Below are 18991 nucleotides of genomic sequence, written 5' to 3'. Positions count from 1 at the left end.
AACTACCTATTTCAAGTCTACCTTAAAATTAAAATTGAAAAAAAATGGACAGTGCTTTTGAAATACATATATATATATATATATATATATATATATATATATATATATAAAATACTTTTAAAGAATAAACAGTTTCTACTTTCACAGAGAAAAAATGGCCTTATCATCATTTGTAAAGTTGGCCATCATTTAGATAACATTGAACTTTAAAATGGCTGGTTGGTACAACCCAGAAGTGTCCTGGGAACCTAAACAACCGCCACCTGGGGTTGATGCCTTGGTTTAGTGAATACAGTCCTTTGTAGCTGAGTTATTGCCAGGTGTGGATTGGATAAGCAGAAATTTTATCAGCCAATTGTTTTCTTTAAAAATAGAACTCATTTTCAAGGCATTATGAATTATATTATTACCCCTATTTTTTAAAATTGACATTATTCCATGTTCCCCACACTAAGGAATAATCATCCTACCACAGGTCAGCACTACCTTCCCATAATTGTAAATGACTCTCTAATTTAGATTTACTCTTACCCTCTCCATATAATCAACAATCACATACATTTTTATGACTTAAGTGCAGTAAGTCATTTTATTTTTAGAACTTTACACTCTTCCCAAAATATTTTTAAACAATATGGAACAAAGATTTGGAGTTTGTGAAGAGTACTTTGTTTCATTTCCCATTTATCAGGAAGCTGTGTGTTTTAACAAGAAATGTTGCTCTGACTTAAAGGTGTGCAATTCTAATGGGAGAATTTCAGGTGAAAATATTTCTGGATGGGGAGGCATTCCAAGACCCCCTAAAATCACATCACAAAGCTCTCCTGTTCTCTCCCTAAGTCTGCCACCCATGCCCTTGTCTTAGGAGGGGCTCTCCTTAGAAAAAGTTCATAGCAAGCCCTTCAGAGGAAAGAATGCCTAACTAATTTCCATAATAGGAATCTGACCTACTTTGTGTAATTCTTTCTGTTCTCTATTGAGGTGAGTATAATAAATATTTCTGACTTGTAATTCTCTTAGGTACCAGTTAAGGGCCTACAGTAATTGCTCTGAAATATTACCCTGGAGACATATTGCTATACCACAGTGCCAGGCCCCAGCTGTAAGATATGCCCTTGCTATGTTGATAGTTATTTGGAGTACGGTGGTCCCTAAAGAAAAAATTCATAGTGAACATCCAAGCCCAAAAAACAAAAATAAGGAGGATTGCTACCATTATGTGTGTTCCATTGTAGAATGCATGTACAGAGCTGACAGTACATTAATTTGCCTTCTGGCCTGCCCATAATTGCTGTGCAGGCTTGAGCAGATTGTTTAACCCATTCTACTAGTATACTTCAATCCCTTTACTTGTAGAGGCCATAAATTTACCTTCTTAGAGTGATCATTAAGCTTAACCAAGGATAATAGTTATTATAATAATTATGTGAAGGACTAGGCTGAAAAACAAAATGCTAAAAGAGAGTTATCTATTCAATAAATATTTATGGAGAGAACTGTTATTCTAAGAGGGGATAAAAATACATAAGCCATGGTCCCCGCTCTTGAGAAGTAAAAAGTATAGTGGGAGTTACAAGCCATAGGCATAAATAACAAGCAAGGTAGGAGATGAAGGAGGGAAGAGAAAATATTGGAGCGGACAGTTAAAATGGCTTCATGAAGAAAGTAACATTTAAAATGACCAAATGCCCACCTAATTCCACGTCCTTTATAATACCAAATCGTGTGCATGTGTGTGTGCTGGGGGAAGGGTTTCAATAGATTTGGTTGATTTGAATTGGGTGCAGTAAGAGAAAATTACAGCAGTTTTACTCTGCCACCTTGGGAATATATTCCACCCCACAGAGACATACTGTTCTAGGAGATTTGGCCTTTACAGTACTTTCTCTTCTTGGCAGCTATCCTAACCTTGTTAAGTGGTATTATCTGTGATTTCTGATTACAGCTTTATGCTTCTTGGCTGTGCTGCAGCTTGAAATGTTTGTTTTTCTTCTTCATTTTTATTTAGAAGTTCCCAAATGCACATTGGCTCCCTGCCAGATTTCATAATCCCTGTGATTTTTTTTCAATCAAAGACTAAACTCCTGGAGTATATCATTTGTCAGATTTATCTAAAGTCCTGGAGCATCCAATGAGGTCTGGATGCTGTAAGGCAGGGTTCAACTTCAGCACAATTGACATTTGGAGCTCTGTTGGGAGGGGATGTCCAGTACATAGTAGAGTGTTTAGCATCATTTCTGGACTCTACCCTCTAAGTGCCCAGAGTATTCCCCCACCCAGTTGTGACAATGAAAAATGACTCTAGACATTGCCAGATAACCCCTGGAGGACAAAATGACCCCCAATGGAGAACCATTGCTCTAAGGCAGTGGTTCTCAACCTTTCTAATGCCGCGACCCTTTAATACAGTTCCTCATGTGGTGACCCCCAAACATAAAATTGTTTTTGTTGCTACTTCATAACTGTAATTTTGCTACTGTTATGAATCATAATGTAAATATCTGTGTTTTCCGATGGTCTTAGGCGACCTTGCTAGCAGTTTCAAGACCATCGGAAAACACGGATATTTACATTATGATTAATAACATATCAAAATTACAGTTATGAAGTAGTAATGAAAATAATTTTATGGTTGGGGTCACCACAGCATGAGGAACTGTATTAAAGGGTCGTGGCATTAGAAAGGTTGAGAACCACTGCTCTAAGGTAACCTCCACTGTAACTGTGGATTACATGGGAATGGGGAGGAATTACCAGCCATTCTGTGGAAACCACTGGATGGTCTAAGGCAGAGATAGGCCATTTATCAGAAATAGGATGCTAAACTGCCTACATACTAAGCCCAGGTTTGGGCAAGAGTACATGGTAGCAGCCCAGAATAGGCATGGCACAGGAAAAGCCTTCCTTCCTCCAAAACCAGTGCTTCTCAAAAGATTTTGTCCCAGGATCCCATTACACACTTAAAAATTATAAAGAACTCCCTAAAATTTTGTTTATGTGTGTTATATCTATTAATATTTAGCATATTGAAAATTAAAATTAAATAATTTTAAATGAATATATTCATTTATTCAGTTTAAAAATAAATCTATGGTAACATAATGTACTTTTATGAAAAATAACTATATTTTTCCAAAACAACAATAAATTATCAAGAAGTGATATTGTCCTATATTCTTGCAACTCTCATTAATGTCTGACTAAATATAAGAGAATAGGATTCTTATTTATGCTGCTTTATTCAATCTGTTGTGATAGCACATGTCATGTAGCCTCCAGAAAACTCCACTGTACATCATTAGAGAATAAGAGTGAGAAGGGCAAGGGTACCTTAGTATTGTAAAAATAGTTTTGACCTTACTGACCCTTTGGTGAAAAGTTTTCAAGATCCTCCAGGGGTTCTTGTAGCACACTTTGAGAACCACTACTTTAATATGTCTCACTTTTATCAGCCTATTTCATTGAAGGCTGACAAACTTTTTTTAAACTCAGAATCTTTAGGGAGAGATGTCTATTTGGACCTTAGTGTGAGTGAGCCTAAATAGAGATGAGACTTCTCTATTCCTGAGACCTAGTGAAAGTAGCTGTACTGAAGAAATTGAATGAAGTAATTTGAAGAACATAGTACCTGGAGGGAGGACAGGGACTGGTAAGGGCTTAGAGAAGCAGTCTGAGTAATCTGGGCCCTTTGTAATAAGAAAAGAGGTAATACAGAAAGGAAGAAGGAAATGCTTTATACTTTTTGGTCCTGATGGAATCAGTCACCCATATGCATTTCCCCTGCTATCTGAGCTAACTGCTAGAATCCTAAACCTAGGTGCCAGCACCTATCTTAAGGCATAAAGCACTGGGGAGAGGTGGTAGTGATAAAACAAAAAGTAATAGGGGAAAAGAGAGATGAGAGTCACACAGTGGGGTTTGGGGGAGAAGGCAGTTTCAACACTTATGGCAGAGCCAGAGATGGTCTGTCTGTCCTTTAATAATCTAAGACTTAACTTTTACTGCCAATGATATCTTAAAGAGGCTCATAGGACTACATACATGGGGGAATAAAAAGAAAGAAAGAAAGAAAAAGAAAAAAAAATAGGCTCAAAGTTTTGAGTATATTTTATTTCTTTGCATTCTAAGCATCTCTGGTTGGCATTTGAAGAGCCTAAGACTGTAAGCATTGATTGAAGGAACTTGTATAAAAGGACCCCAATTTCCTGGTGAAATACTAAATGCAGATATTTTGGCTTCCAACCCCTGCACTAACTGAGAAAGTGTCACCTCCCTGACACTAAAAATTTTTAGTTTTTCAAATCTCAAATACTCTGAAATTATGTATTATTTTAAATGTTGATACATTTCTCAGAATATCTCGGGTTGAGAAGGTCCCTCTGCTCTCAACAGCAAAGTGGGGAAGAAAGGAAATAAGCTTTGAGGACTTGGTCTGATAGACACCAGATCTCTGTGACTATAGGAAGTCCAACTTATCCAAAATAAGCTAAGAAAATTTATAACATGTTCATAGTTGCATAAGTGTGTATAAATGTGTCTGCTTTCCTCCTTGTAAATCCATGACATTCAAACTAAAATGCACTGGTATTGGCAATATTGTTCACATGAGTCTGAACACCCACTAGTTTATTGCCTTGTAATAAAATTATGCCGTGTTCTATATGTAATGTATTATCCAAAGTTATTAGAGATACTGTATTTGAAATTCATTAGCTCTAGAAAGACACCAGGGTAAAGGTCATTATTTCCATTTTATAGCTGAAGAAATTTCTGAGAGAACATCTTTATCATGGGACCATTAGGGTTTCCTATATTTTGCCCAGTGGCTCCAACTGTAGTCCTTATGCTTTAACATGTGGAGGACTAGGTAGCAGTGGCCCAGCCTCCTGGTGATATATTAGCCTCTCAGTTAAGGAAGTCTTATCTTCCCAGAACAGCTTGCCTAAGCTGTTCCTCTACAGTGCTACCCACAGTGGCAGTCAGTTTGCATTTTAGGTCATGCTATATTAATAATCTAGTTTAAAACAATCTGGCTCACTCTCTGGTAGCCTGAGTGAGCATCACAGAGAGACAGCTAGTCAGTAACTCAAAAACAACCCATAAGCCAGTTCTCCCACTTTTGAAAGTATTCCTCTTATTCAAAACTCAGGGATCTACCTTACTGTATACTTTTAATACTAAGATCAGGATGTATATAAGAATTGAGTTTGTAGAGTGAATACATGTATGGAATACAGTTCTTTCTAAGATAATTTTCGGCTGGGCAACATATTTGTGTAATAAAGGACAATCTATCAGAAGGCCTGTTATTCACAAAGAATCTATTCTCTTTTCTGTTCGGATTCACTCTTTTGTCTCGTTTCACATATGGAAATGCTGCCCATTCTGGCTCAGTCCCCTTCCCCATTCTTCCATAGAATTTGCTTTCTGTCTGGAAGTAAAACAAGACACCCAGTTAGATCAAACCTAATACATCTCCGTCACAAAACTACTGCAAGCTGCTGCCGACGATTGTCACTTGAGGGGAGACCCTCCTCACCACACACAGCCTATTTGAGGAGTGCCTTTTTTTCTATCCTCATTATTTAACAGTGTGTGCCGATTACTCAAAGCGATATGGGCAGGCCCTGGTAAATATAGCGTTGCTGTAGTGTTAACTTTTTATAAGGTAATACTCAGGTTGCCTGCAGTGTCTAAAATTACTCTGTGGCCAGGGCCCCCTGCTTTATCGCTTTCTATAGTTTTAAAGTAGTTTGAAGCTTGAATAACATAAAATAACATAATATAATGTTATTTATGTTATTTCCCACGTGAAGAACGCCTGTAAACCTTGCAGTATTGAAACTCAGTGAACAAGGCATCTTAGACAAGCTGAAAAACAAATGGTGGTACGATAAGGGGGAATGTGGAGCCAAGGACTCCGGGAGTAAGGTCAGTCGCTGAAGGTCTTTTTGTACTGATTAGCAATCACATTTTGAACCACTGTTTATTTTCTACCCTAAAAAGGCTTTCCTTCCCAGCACACACTCCCTGATACAGTGGGACCCCTTTATAACACCAGTGTTAAAGGAATAAGGCAAACACCAGCCTCAGAAGCCTGCCATGTGACATCAATCATTAACTCTAGAGAGTTATTATTATGATTAGGGGATTCAATCTGGCCCACTGCATTTCCAAAGCGATAAAAGAAGGAACTGTGTTATAAGGGGGTTTTACTGTATTTCACATTTTCAAAGTTCAAAGAGAAAATATAACAACAACAACAACAAAAAATTCAATTGTGACAGTACTTTGTCTTAACCTGTTACAGTCAGAGACTTCATAGTCGTAAATACCTTTGGTTCTTAATATATTATGTCAATCCCATCTACAATAAAAACAGTCAAAGAAATAAATAACTAAGACTGGTCTCTGTAAGCAGAATGATTAGCTTCCTCCCAGCTGCTGTCTTACTGAGTTCAGCATCTATTTGGATCTCAAATCTCATTAAGTCTGTCACACTTCTCTCTTCCAAAGGTGTCATTTAAATCTCTGTACATAATACTTTATTAAATTAAGTCACATGATCCTTAAGGGTTTACATTGTCAGGATAACATCACATTGATAAGCATGAAACACTCTTCCCTGCCTCCTTCCTGCCCCCCTTTGTTCCCCTAAGGAAGTTTTTTTGCCTTCCCTTTTGTTTGAACTAATATTATGGTATCAGTTAATTCATTTCATGAAATGCCACTCATTTTCCCTGTGCAGTGAACCATTTTGCTACTGGTTTTTTACATCCCACAACAGGGAATTCTGTGAAACTTAAATACATGGAACTTGAAACTGTTCTTGTTGCTACAACTTACATGGGGTATGTCAAAGGACACTTTTCCCCCATAAAATACCACATACATATAAAAGTCTCATGGCAGAGAAAGGGTTATCAGAAATTGGTCCGTTTCCTAATGGACTGTGGAATATATTTGAAGACAGCCTCACCAGCTTCCTTAAAGAAATGATCCATTGTTCCATAAGTGACAAATTGTTATCACTTGTCTAGCTGTCAGTCATCCTAGAAGAATGACTATTTGCAAAGTTGTTTAGACATGAAGCATATACTTACCCCTTCCTGAACATGTGATCCAATTCTAATTGGCCATTTTAGTAAACAAGTACGGGATTGGCTCCTATGAAAATTGAATCAGGACAATGCCATATTGTCTTTACATTTAATTCTTTAAATGGTACCAGGATTAGCTGAGCCACAGAGCACTGAGTGTCAGCAATGACCATTATCTGCTCACTATGTTATCATTTGAATAAGATTCTCAATTCACTGATTTAACAATTTGGATATTCCATTCAATTGCATTCAGCAGCAAAATGGTTACATTCACTCTAAAAAGACTACAAAATGCTATTTTTTTGTTTGTTTGTTTGTTTCAAAGAAAGGCTCCTGGCCCTTGGTGTGTCCTACCTCAAGGTAGGGCTCAAGACACCAACATTTTTTTTTCCATGGTTCAGCAGTTCAGTTTTTGCTTTTTCATTCAGGCAGATAGCTTAGTCAGATTTGCAGTTTGACCTGAAAGCCACTGACCGGCTTCCTTAAATTTTCTCCTATTTTTGAATAGAAAGCAGATAAGCGTAGTCTTTTTTTTTTTTTTTTTTTTCAATTATTTGCTACTTCCCTGGAGTAAAAGCTAAAAATGAGCTGGATTTTTAAAAAATCCTCAGCCTCCTAGGAAAGCTTTCTGATTTGTATAGAGCCAATTCAGGACCCAATGAGTCCTCCTGACTCTCAGGAAGATGGAGTAGAGCCAATTCTTTGTGCTGCACCCTTGTTCCAGCAGCACAAAGACTTGCTGCCCTAAAATGAACACTTAGCAACCAGTCCCCAAAGGGAGCAATTTCTTAACCACTAGGGTAAAGGGGAGTGTTAACCCTTTTTAAACAAACCCTTGTGAAGTAACTCCCCAGATAAGAATATCAGGAACATCTAATTGTCTCACCTGGTATCTTAAAGACCAGTTGTTGACAAGTTTGTCACAGGGAGAACAAGGGAGAAAGGGGTGTTGCGGGGCAGAGAGGGGAAAGAGTGCTTCAAGTTCCCAAATGAGAAGAGTGTTACATTTATAGAGATTATGTCACAGCTCAACTCTGGCAAATGGTATTTATTGAGACTGGAAGAGGAATGAATTGTGGTTATGTTTACAGTTTTGCTCCCATGACCAAGGGCTATTTTATTAGTTGTTGACACTGTTTTGAAGTACTAGAGGATTTAAGGAGTCAACATAAAAGAATATACAGGTGAGGATCACAACTGTTAACAGAAACACAATCTATCATCTTGCTGGCCATTGTGAAACATCAGTCAGTTGCCAGAGTTGAGTCATATAACACGTCCATCAATGTTTAGTTATTTTACAACTTAAAAATATCCTATATCGTTGTAATGTATTATAATGTCCAATTGCCTTTGCTTTTCCCACGAACTAACAACATTGTTCATTTCTCTTAGGACAAGACCAGCGCTCTGAGCCTGAGCAATGTGGCAGGCGTTTTCTATATACTTGTCGGAGGTCTGGGGCTGGCCATGATGGTGGCTTTGATAGAATTCTGTTACAAATCACGGGCAGAGTCCAAACGCATGAAACTTACAAAGAACACCCAAAACTTTAAGCCTGCTCCTGCCACCAACACTCAAAATTATGCTACATACAGAGAAGGCTACAACGTGTATGGAACAGAGAGTGTTAAGATCTAGGGGTACGGTTAAGGTCTAGTAAACTAATCGGCCTTACATTGCTATATGTTAATCTCTTTTTATTTTTTGTTTCTTAGGTGGTTTTTTTTTCTTGTTTCAAGCATTGTCTATCCTTTTCAACCACTTGATTCTTTGAAAACAATGGTTGTGCTTTCTTGTCAGACTGTAGTGCTTTACTAATAGCATAGTTGTAATTAAACTGTGGTCTGTGACCCAAAAGGCAAAAAATTCTCTACAGCAGCACAGTTCAATAGAAATATTTGCCAGCTACATATGTGAACCACGTGTATAATTTCAAGTGCTCTAGTAGCCACATTTTGAAAAGTAACACAAGTGATATTAATTTAATGATATATTTTATTTAATCCAAGGTATATTTTCAACATGTCATTATAAAAATAAAGGAGATTTTTTACATTTTTTTTTTTTTGCATACTAAGTTTTAAAATCTGGGTTATATTTTATACTCATGGCACATCTCAACTAGTACTAGCCACATTATCAAGTACATACTCAATAGTCATATGTGGCTAGCGACTACTATATTGGACAGTGCAGCCCTAGAGAAAGCAGCTGCTCCAGAACTGATGTTAAAAAAGGGAGTAAAATGGGGCACTGCCACAATGAGAAATGCAATGCTTCCATGGAGGAACAGTGTTCTCTTAAGGATAAGCTTGAGAAAATTTTTTTAATCTTTGAGTTCTTTTGTTGTCCCTTTTTTGAAACTAATATTCAGGTAAGTATTTCCCAAAGAACAATCTAGGATTCTGGCTGCTGGCTGCCCAAAATTCATACTTAGATGAACCTGACTGATGCCACCTGGACTCTGGCAGCTATAGCTAACCCCACCACCACCATCACTAATAACTCAGATGTGTTCAAAGGCAAGCTTGAATCAGAATAATGCTTTATTCTGGAAGTGTTTAAAATAATATAGTCTTGTTATCTTCAAGTGCATCTATCACTAACACACCTATCTGAAGTGGAACAGAACTTTTAGCAACTTCATAACCCTTATTTTACGTGGGAGATTTTTTACCTCATGAGTCAATATCAATGTGCTTGAATTTCTACTAATTTGTTTATTTGTGTTTTGATCTTATATTTCACATTGTGAATCTAAATTCAGCTGATTTTTTTAATAAATCTTTATTGTTCATATTATTACAAATGTTCCTCTTTTTTCCCCCTCCATTGCTCCCCTCCACCAGGTTCCCACCCCACCCTCTGCCCTTTCCCCACCCCTCATTGTCCTCATCCATAGGTGCACAGTTTATATTCAGTCTCTTCCCACACCCCCCTCTCCCCTTTTCCCCAAGAATCGTCAATTCACTCCCCTTCCATACCTCTGATTCTATTATATTCAACAGTTAATATTGTTCATCAGATTTTTTTTAATTTCCTTGGCTTTTAAATTCACTTGTTGATAGTTACGTATTGATATTTGTTGTTCATAGTTTTTTTTTAAATATATTTTATTGATTTCTTACAGAGAGAAAGGGAGAGAGATAGAGAGCTAGAAACGTCGATGAGAGAGAAACATCGACCAGCTGCCTCTTGCACACCCCCCACTGGGGATGTGCCCACAACCAATGTACATGCCCTTGACCGGAATTGAACCTGGGACATTTCAGTCCACAGACCGACGCTCTACCACTGAGCCAAACCAGTTTCGGCTGTTGTTCATAGTTTTTATCTTTATTTACTTTCTCTTCCGAAAGAACCCCCTTCAGCAATTCATATAATTCTGGTTTGGCAGTGATGAACTCCTTTAGCTTTTTTTTTTTTTTTTTTTTTTTTTTTTTTTTTTTTTTTTTTTTTGTGAAGCTCTTTATCTGGCCTTCGATTCTGAGTGATAGCTTTGCTGGGTAGATTATTTTTGGCTGTAGGTTCTTGCTATTCATCACCTTGAATATTTCTTGCCATTCCCATCTGGCCTGCATGGTTTCTGTTGAGAAATCAGCTGACAATCGTATAGGTGCTCCTTTATAGGTAACTACCTGCTTTGCTCTTGCTGCTTTTAATATTCTCTCTTTGTCTTTTGCTCTTAGAATTTTAATTATGATTTGTCTTGGTGTGGTCTTCTTTGGATTCCTTTTGTTTGGAGTTCTGTGTGCTTCCTAGACTTGTAAGTCTAATTCTTTCACCAAGTGGGGGAAGTTTTCTGTCACTATTTCTTTCAGTATGTTTTCAATATCTTGCTCTCTCTCATCTTCTGGGACCCCCATAATTCTGATGTTGGTTCACTTGAAGTTGTCCCAAAGGTTTCTTACATTATCTTCAACTTCCTGGATTCTCTTGTATTCTTGCTTCTGCGGAGGAGTGTCTTCTGGTTCTTTATGTTCCAAATCTTTGACTTGATTCTTGCGATCTTCCATTCTGTTTTTGGGACTCTGTATAATATTTTTTTATTTCAGACGATGTATTCTTTATTTCTTGTTGATCCCTTATTATTTCTTGTTGATCCCTTATTATTTCTAGTTGATCCCTTTTCATATCCTCATAGGTCTTATCGATCTTTTCTAGAAAATTCTTGGAAAACCTTATAAGTGTGGTTTTGAACTCTATATCCAGTCGCTTTTTGTCCTCCATTTCTTTCGTTTGTGATCTATTTCCTTGTCTCGGCATTTTCACAGCTTCCCTGAGTTGGTAGCCTTAAAAGTCTCTTTATTCTGCTTGGATGGGGCAGAGTTTCAGGGTGAAGCCTACAGCCTTGGCTTCAGTCAGCCACGTCAGCCACGCCCTATGCGGCTCCTGAGTCTCAGTGTTTCTCAGGGTCCTTCGGTACTCGCTGCAAGCACCTCTGAGAGTGAGGTGCCCTCGAGTTTCACCTGCTACCAAACAGTCTAGTCTCTCCCCCAATGAGCCCGGAACTGGAGTTCAGTTCAGTTGGAAGTGGGGTTCAGAGCAGTCTGGAGCTTTTGTCTCCTTCCCGCCAGGGCAATCCCACGGCACAGCCAACCGTCCCTTCTCTGCGCGCAATGTGTGTGCCTCTGGGGGCTCTGCCTTTTGCCACTCCCCCGGGTTTCAGCCTTACAGCCCAGTCTCCCTCTGTATGAGTCTGGGTCCCCAGGGTCTGGCCTAGAACTGAGGTTCTGAGCAGTCAGAACTGGGGCTCAGCACAATCCGGAGCTTTTGTCTCCTTCCTGCTAGGGCAATTTTGGCAGCAGAGTCAACAGTCCGTCCTCTGCACACAATGTGCACGCCTCCAGAAGCTCTGCCTTTCACCGCTCCCCTGGGATTCCGCCTCACAGCCCAGGCTTCCTCTGTTTGAGCCTGGGTCCCCAGGGTCTGGCCTAGAACTGGGGTTCAGTGCTGTCAGGTCTGGGGTTCAGCACAATCCGCAGCTTTTATCTCCTTCCCGCTAAAGAATGCCAGCCAGGCACTCAGCTTCCTCCTCCTCTCAGGCTCTGTCCTCTCCACATGCGCAACGTGTCTCTGTACCTTAGGCTTTTACAGCTCCTCTGATTTTCCTTCTGGTTTTCTCTTTCCTTCTTGTTGTAGAATTTCCAGTCAGTCGACTTTCCTGTAGCTCTGGGCAATGTCCATTTTATATTTTAGTTGTATTTTATTGAAATTATTGTGTGCAGCTGTGGTTAGGTGTTTACCTGTGCAGCCATCTTGGATCCTCTCTCCAGCTGATTTTTAAATAACATTTCATCCAAACAAATTATCTGTCTTCACCATGGAAAACATTATCTTGTTTGATGAAGTTGCTGATTGTTCTTTTCTGCTGCACACTGTAAACTTTTGCTACAATATATTAAGTACAACAAACTAACCCATTAACAAAGTGTTCCCTTTGCATTGTTGAATGTACAATGCATGCATTTGTCTGTAATTAGCACTGTTTGCATGCAAGCATTTAATGTGTTATGTGCTTAAAATATTTTCTTTTGAGTAGGTTATATAGTTCCATTACAATTTGGTGCATATTATTTGCTTTTTCATAGAATGGTACATGGGTGATTTTGGCCTAGTTTAATTATCCCAAATTCTGAGATTCTGGCATCCAAAGAAATAACATTTTTCCAAGTGCTCTCAACTTTATTGCCTCCTTTGATGTAATAAGTCAGAAAGATTTTTCCTTTTAAGCAACTAAGACCCAGCCACACCACATTACTTGTTCAAGGCAACACAACTAGATAGTGACAGTTCTGAAACTAGAATCCAGCCCTTCTTTCTCCTATGGCTATATTCTTTATTAAACCATGCCACCTTTAATCCCCATGGCCTGGTAGTTTCCAGGAACCTTGAAATCCCAGTGGTATTCTATCAAACAGAAAGCAGATCTCGTTTATGCCCCACTTGTTTATAAAAAGTTTTGAGGGGCTGACTTCACCAACCCTCCATATTACCCACTTATGCACCCTGCATGAGGTTGTATATTCACTTCTACTTTCCCCAGAAAGAATCTTTTGAAACAAGGGTATCAGGGCTCAGGGCCACATAGCCTCCAAGCCCTCTTTATCATCAGCCATTCCATCTGAGAATCTAGGTCCCTATTCCCCAACTACTATGGCCTCAGACCCTTGTTAAAGCCTCAGAGCAGTGCTTCTCAAATGTCAGTGTGCATGTGAGTCACCTGGGGATCTTATCAAAGTGCAAATCCTGATTCAGCAGGTCTGGGATAGGGACTAAGAGTCTACATTTCTCACAAGCCCCCAGGTCATGTTGTTGATACTGTTCCAAGGCTAGAGAAAAGTATCTCAAAATATATAACTTATATAACTTAAGGGAAGAGAGGATGAAAGGAGGAAGGGAAAGAGAGACAGAAAGGGAAAACAGAGAAAGAATGGAAAGAGAAAGGAAGAGAGAGAGAAAGATAGAGGGGGAGGAAAGGAAAGGAAAGGAAAGGAAAGGAAAGGAAAGGAAAGGAAAGGAAAGGAAAGGAAAGGAAAGGAAAGGAAAGGAAAGGAAAGGAAAGGAAAGGAAAGGAAAGGAAAGGAAAGGAAAGGAAAGGAAAGGAAAGGAAAGGAAAGGAAAGGAAAGGAAAGGAAAGGAACTGAGATCAGCAAACCTTTGGGAAGAATGTTGCTGTTCTAAAGTAGAAGATCGGAACATCAAATGTGGGAAAAGAGCCACAAAAATGAACTTAACACAACTCTGGTTCTCTGGCTGCCCTTTAAGTCATCTTTGTTGATCCATTTTGAGAAGAAAAATTTAGGCTATTTTATATCAAAACTCACATTTTAATTGGCATCGATGTCAATGTGGTTATAATCCAGTTAGTTAACACCTTGGCAACCATCCCTCAGATGAAAAGCAAACCTGGCAAATTCCTCTACAAACAAATCTGAGTCTGTGAAGTCTCCAGATGAAAAAAAAAAAAAAAAAAAAAAAAAAAAAAAGCTTCAGAGGATGCTGGAAAAAAAGACTTACATGTGCCAGTCAAGAGGCACAAAGCAGGTTGAGCCTGCAGTAAAAACCTCTCTGCTGTCATCAGCCAGTTTGGTGATGTAATGTTAGGGAAATGTTGGTTAAGTGAAGAGTGAGATTTTCATTCATTCATCCTTTATTTCCCAAGAAGTTCCTGAATATCCCCTAGAGACTTCTAATTTGTTGCCTACTTATTAGACTTCCAGTTCAATGCATTGGTCCAGATCTGTCAAGGTCTACTCTGGGACACAGAAATGAAGAGGCACCTGAGGTGTAACTTTTATTACTAATTATCACAGCTAGCCTTGGGAGTTTATGGCACTTGTAATTCTGCCGGACAAAATTCTCAAGGGCAAATCACCCGCAAAAATGTGATCCAGGTGAAATCTGGTTAATAAAAAGGCATCCTTGAAAGAGGAGGAAGTCCTCTGTGGGTGAGAGTAGAGTCAGGATTATTAAACTCCATATGGAAATATGTGCCTCAGCCCCAGACCCAGCACCCACTAAGGGGCAAGTAGTCAAGAGGGTACTTGCTGCCTCTCTGGGTTACTGACCTACTACTGGAAGTTTGGCCCCCAAGCATAGCTTGGCAGGTGACTGACTGCCAAGTGTTCCAGATTCACTGCATTCTGCTAATTGTTTTAAGAAATATTTTCCAATTTTTTTCATTGCTGTTTAGAACTACTCTGGCTTCTTTGGTTTCTTCAAAAATATTTTTGAAATCCTTCTCATTTTCAAGACCTCAAGATGCTGAAGTGAAGGAAGATTTCCATTTTTTTCTCTAAGATATTCGTCCTAGAAAATATTAATTTGGTTCATGTAGCCATTTTCAAAGTCACCAATCTTTTTTTTTTTTTTTTTTTTTGCAGCCTACTCATAGACATCCTTGCTGGGGAAATTTTTCTGCTTAAAGACTTGATCCTATGTTAATTAGAATAGCTGGAGTAGTGATGTTCTTTGTCCTCAAAGGACTTTTGCCTCAGAGATAATGTGTCATCTATTGCCATTTAAAAGCAGGAAACAGAGGCACTGAGAGATTAGGTCGCTTTCCCAAAGTTATGCAGCTATGGTCAATGGGAACCAAGGAGGGGACTTTGATTTTTCTGCCATAGATTTGAAATTTCTCTACATTTCTGGACAGATATGATTCAGGAATCTGTGCATTCCAAAGAAAAGGTTTCTTTTTAACACTTTCATTAGTGTTATTCTGCCCTCTGGTTTTTGGCCTCCGGGTGCATCTTTGTTAGTCTTCTTATATTATAGATACATTTATTCCAGGGCCAGTGGTAGACATTTTCATGCCATTCCTTTGGGATAAAATTCATTGTTAGCTCAGGAGGAGAAGTATCCCATTAGTGTACAGGGAATGGATAAAGAGGAGGGATATGAGCTTAAAGAAGAGACAAAAAGTGACCTTGAGTTTTCAGAGCCAGGGGCAAATGAATCCTCTGCATTAGTTAATGCTCCAAGAGTAGAGTGGCATCAACATCTCCATCAAGCCCACAATATCAGGGCAAAGACCCCATGAATGCCAACCCCCTTCATGGGTTTCACTGTTCTGGCCTTTACCTGAAATGTGCTTTCTTTTTAAAGTCTCTGTACTATTCTCAGACTTTAATAACTAAGGTTGTAGGTATTAAGAGAAATAAGCTGCCACCTTTCTGGCAATGAGCAGCAAATTTTCTTCTCACAGGCAAATGGATTTCAATGGAGCAAGCCACAGAACCCTATTTACCCTCTGTACCAGGTAAACAGTCCTTGGTCACAGTTTCTGCAATCAGAATACACTCCTAAATTCAGTTATCCTGAATATCTATAGTTAAATGCTACTAAGACATTTAGGATACCTACATCCTAAGTGATTAACAGCTTGAGTTAGACTTCATGAAATGCCTATGTATTCCTTAGTACAATACATAGCAGAGAAAGAACCTAATTTAACTTGTTGCAAAGCATTTGTATAAAGTAAAATAATTTAAACAAACCTGTTACCTAAAACCAAACTGAGTGCAGCTCCAAAGATGCCAATTTGAGAAAACAGCCTTGGTTCTTGTCCAAGATAGATTGAGCCATAATAAATTTCTCAATTTCCAATTTTTTTTAAAAAGTCCATTCAAATTTAAATTTCCCCTTTGCCTTTGCAGATCCCTTCCTATTAGAGGCATGTGAGGAGAGGAATCACCGAAAATGTGGCTGCTTCAAGGATCCTGAGCCAGATTTCACTCTCCTTGGTGCCGGGCATGACATGAATATTGCTGATGGTGCAATGACCTTTCAATAGGAAAAACTGATTTTTTTTTTCCTTCAGTGCCTTATGGAACACTCTGAGACTTGCAACAATACAAACCATCATTGAAATCTTTTTGCTTTGCTTGAGAAGAAATAAAATAAAACCAACAAAAAATGGACATGCAAGATTCCAGTATGTGAAAAAAAATCTTATTAAAAAAAGTCAATTCAACAAAAGCCATTCTTTGATACCACTACACAGTACTTAAACACCATGTTCTTTAATACATACACACACAAAAAAAAATTAAATTCCAGTTCAGCAAATAGGCCCATCTTAGCTAAAATAATTTCTCCTGATAAAAATCCTTTAACTCTCTGTGTGTGGGAAGACAAACTGGCATTTCTTCTAGGATCTGCTGACCAGATGTTTTTGGTATTTCCTGTTGGTGATGATGTTCTGTGCACACTACTTCTTTTCAACGTTGCTGAAATGTATATATCTTTAGACTGTAAATGCAACATTTAAGAAAATTCAAATACTTTGGAAAAAGGGACTCAACAGTTACTTCTCTGCATTCTTAAAATGCTTTGATAACTTCCCACTCAGTGAAGGGATTAACAGAGCTTTCAAAATTGACTTGTGTGTAGTGAGGGATGGGGCACGATCAGGCATACCTCTCGGTGCTTCCCTAAAACGAATCCCTAGGGCTTTTCAAGAAGCCTGGAATTTCAGCTCACAGATCTGTTTTTCTTGCTTCAGTGTGCATTTTAAGTCAATATAGCTCAGTATCTAGCATTGAGGTAAGGGAAATGCTGCCTATACTCCCAAATATGTCTAGAATATCTTTCTCAGAAACAACACTGTGTTTAGCTCTGCTTTATCTGCTAAGTATGCCTTTCAAGTGTACATCACGGAGACAGTACTGTGTTGCAAAGCAAGCCAGTGGGTTCAGACCACAGATTTCAATCTGACTTTACTCTTGCTGGGTCTGTCTTACCAGCTGTTGCCTGTTACTGCCCACGGCTCTCCGTCAGACTGCATGTGTCCTTTTCTAGTTTGCAAAGAATAAAATGCATTCCCAAACCTACTGCTAAACTGAGGGCCTCAGCATCACTCCAGGTCCTTGCTTGGAGCAGTGTCTCTACTGACTCTCAAGAAGATCGCGCTGCTGCTCCACGGGCTATCAAGTAACTAATTGTGTACCTGCCATTGGCATCATCAGAACAGTCAGAGGAAATAGTCGCTCACTAATTACCTCCTATATAACGACGTATGCTTTCTGTAGTTCAATAGTTTGCTCTCATCAGTGACATGCATTGGGAAGTTTCCAGACTGTAAAAACTAAGAGCTCGAATTTATTTCCCAAGTGTGACCTTTAGATGCTTAGTTGACTTGCTGAAAATTTGCTCTTGTCTTCAGAAAAGAAAGGAAGAAATCTCGTTCCAACAAAATGTTTCTAGAAAAGTGTAATATAAACTTTCATTCCAAAAAAAAGTGTGTCATAAGTGAATAACTTATCTGTCAAATTTTAAATGGTATTGAACAAAAAAAAAGAAAGCTGTTGTGTTTTTGTTTTGTTTTTACGAAACTGTAATTTTCAACTTCTGAATGCTATAATGTTCCAGTGCGGGAAACTAATGCTGTGCAAATATGAAGTTAACATAAAACAAACCAACCTACCTACAGACAAATGTTTTCATAGGCACTGTATAAAAAGAAATGTATGTTTATTGACTCAAATAAGTTTTTCAGAGAGAAACTTAACTGAGAATGAAAAGGCGGGTATATTGGTTTGTTATTTTTTTAAAATCTGCATGTTTAAAAAACATTGATTGCTTCAAATTTCTGCTACTAACTTCAAGCTATGGGAGTTTGGCGGTAGTCACTTGAGGATTTTTTCCCAAGTCTTTTTGTTGTTAAAGCTGTACTTCAGTGAACAGAAAAATTGCCAAGCAAACTAATGGCTGTAAAAGCATAAATTGCATGTATGGGTACAAATTACGGAGCCTCATTGCCATGAGGTATTGTACAAAGTTTTAATACATTTTGTAAATAAAATTGTAAAGAAAGAATTCTATTTCTGTGCTTTGTGTAAAATTGATTTGGATGCAGGTGCCAAGAAGTAATTATGTATTCACTAATTTCCTTCCCACCAGAAGCTTTCCAATGTAAGTCACTTTACTGATGATTTTCACAAAGGATTATGCCTTTCCCCACCCCAACTGCAGCTGCAGTCAGACTCAGACCCCTTCACCTAAGTGGAACAGTACACCAAACTGTAGATTAGGTTTGTCAGGATCACTAACAGTGAGATGGTGTCTACAAACAGCAATACGCAGGGCCTCGGTTCATATGCAAAGGAAGAAAGTTTGATTTCAGGGCCTTCCATTCCCACTATCAGCCTCCTCCACCCTTTGGGACTCTCTCCTCAGAGACTTGTCTTGATTCTAACTTTGGTCCAATCCTCCCATTTCCAGATACGATCTCCCATGGATGTGCATAAACTTAGAACTGATAAACCTCAAAAACACTTCTAATTCCTTTCCCACATAATCACAAAGCATATGTCCTAGTACTTAGTTAATTAGCTGAGTTTTGTACTGCTGTCTTAATTACTGACAATAACTTAATGTTC

The 18991-nt window shown here is 38.6% G+C and overlaps 1 protein-coding gene across 6 annotated transcripts in view; it reads left to right on the top strand.

The window, feature by feature from the left end:
- GRIA3 (glutamate ionotropic receptor AMPA type subunit 3) overlaps window positions 1–18428 on the top strand; it is a 327676-nt gene extending 309248 nt beyond the window's left edge. Inside the window, exons 14-17 of one of the 6 annotated variants that reach the window (XR_004988881.2) lie at window positions 5817–5931; window positions 8499–8746; window positions 15817–15870; window positions 16268–18428. Coding sequence is in view for 4 of the 6 variants with exons in the window: in XM_045583555.1 (XP_045439511.1) it covers window positions 5817–5931; window positions 8499–8744 (361 nt within the window). In the remaining 2 variants the exon portion in view is untranslated. Of the gene's footprint in view, window positions 1–5816; window positions 5932–8498; window positions 8758–15816; window positions 15871–16267 lie in introns of those variants that run through there. The other 5 variants (XM_045583555.1, XM_036443404.2, XR_004988882.2 and 2 more) reach the window with 5 other exon arrangements.
- The last annotated feature ends 563 nt before the right edge of the window (window positions 18429–18991 follow it).

This window comes from Pipistrellus kuhlii, unplaced genomic scaffold (assembly GCF_014108245.1).
Source record: "Pipistrellus kuhlii isolate mPipKuh1 unplaced genomic scaffold, mPipKuh1.p scaffold_m20_p_19, whole genome shotgun sequence".
Lineage (NCBI taxonomy): Eukaryota > Metazoa > Chordata > Mammalia > Chiroptera > Vespertilionidae > Pipistrellus > Pipistrellus kuhlii.
This window is presented reverse-complemented; position numbering and strand designations above follow the sequence as displayed.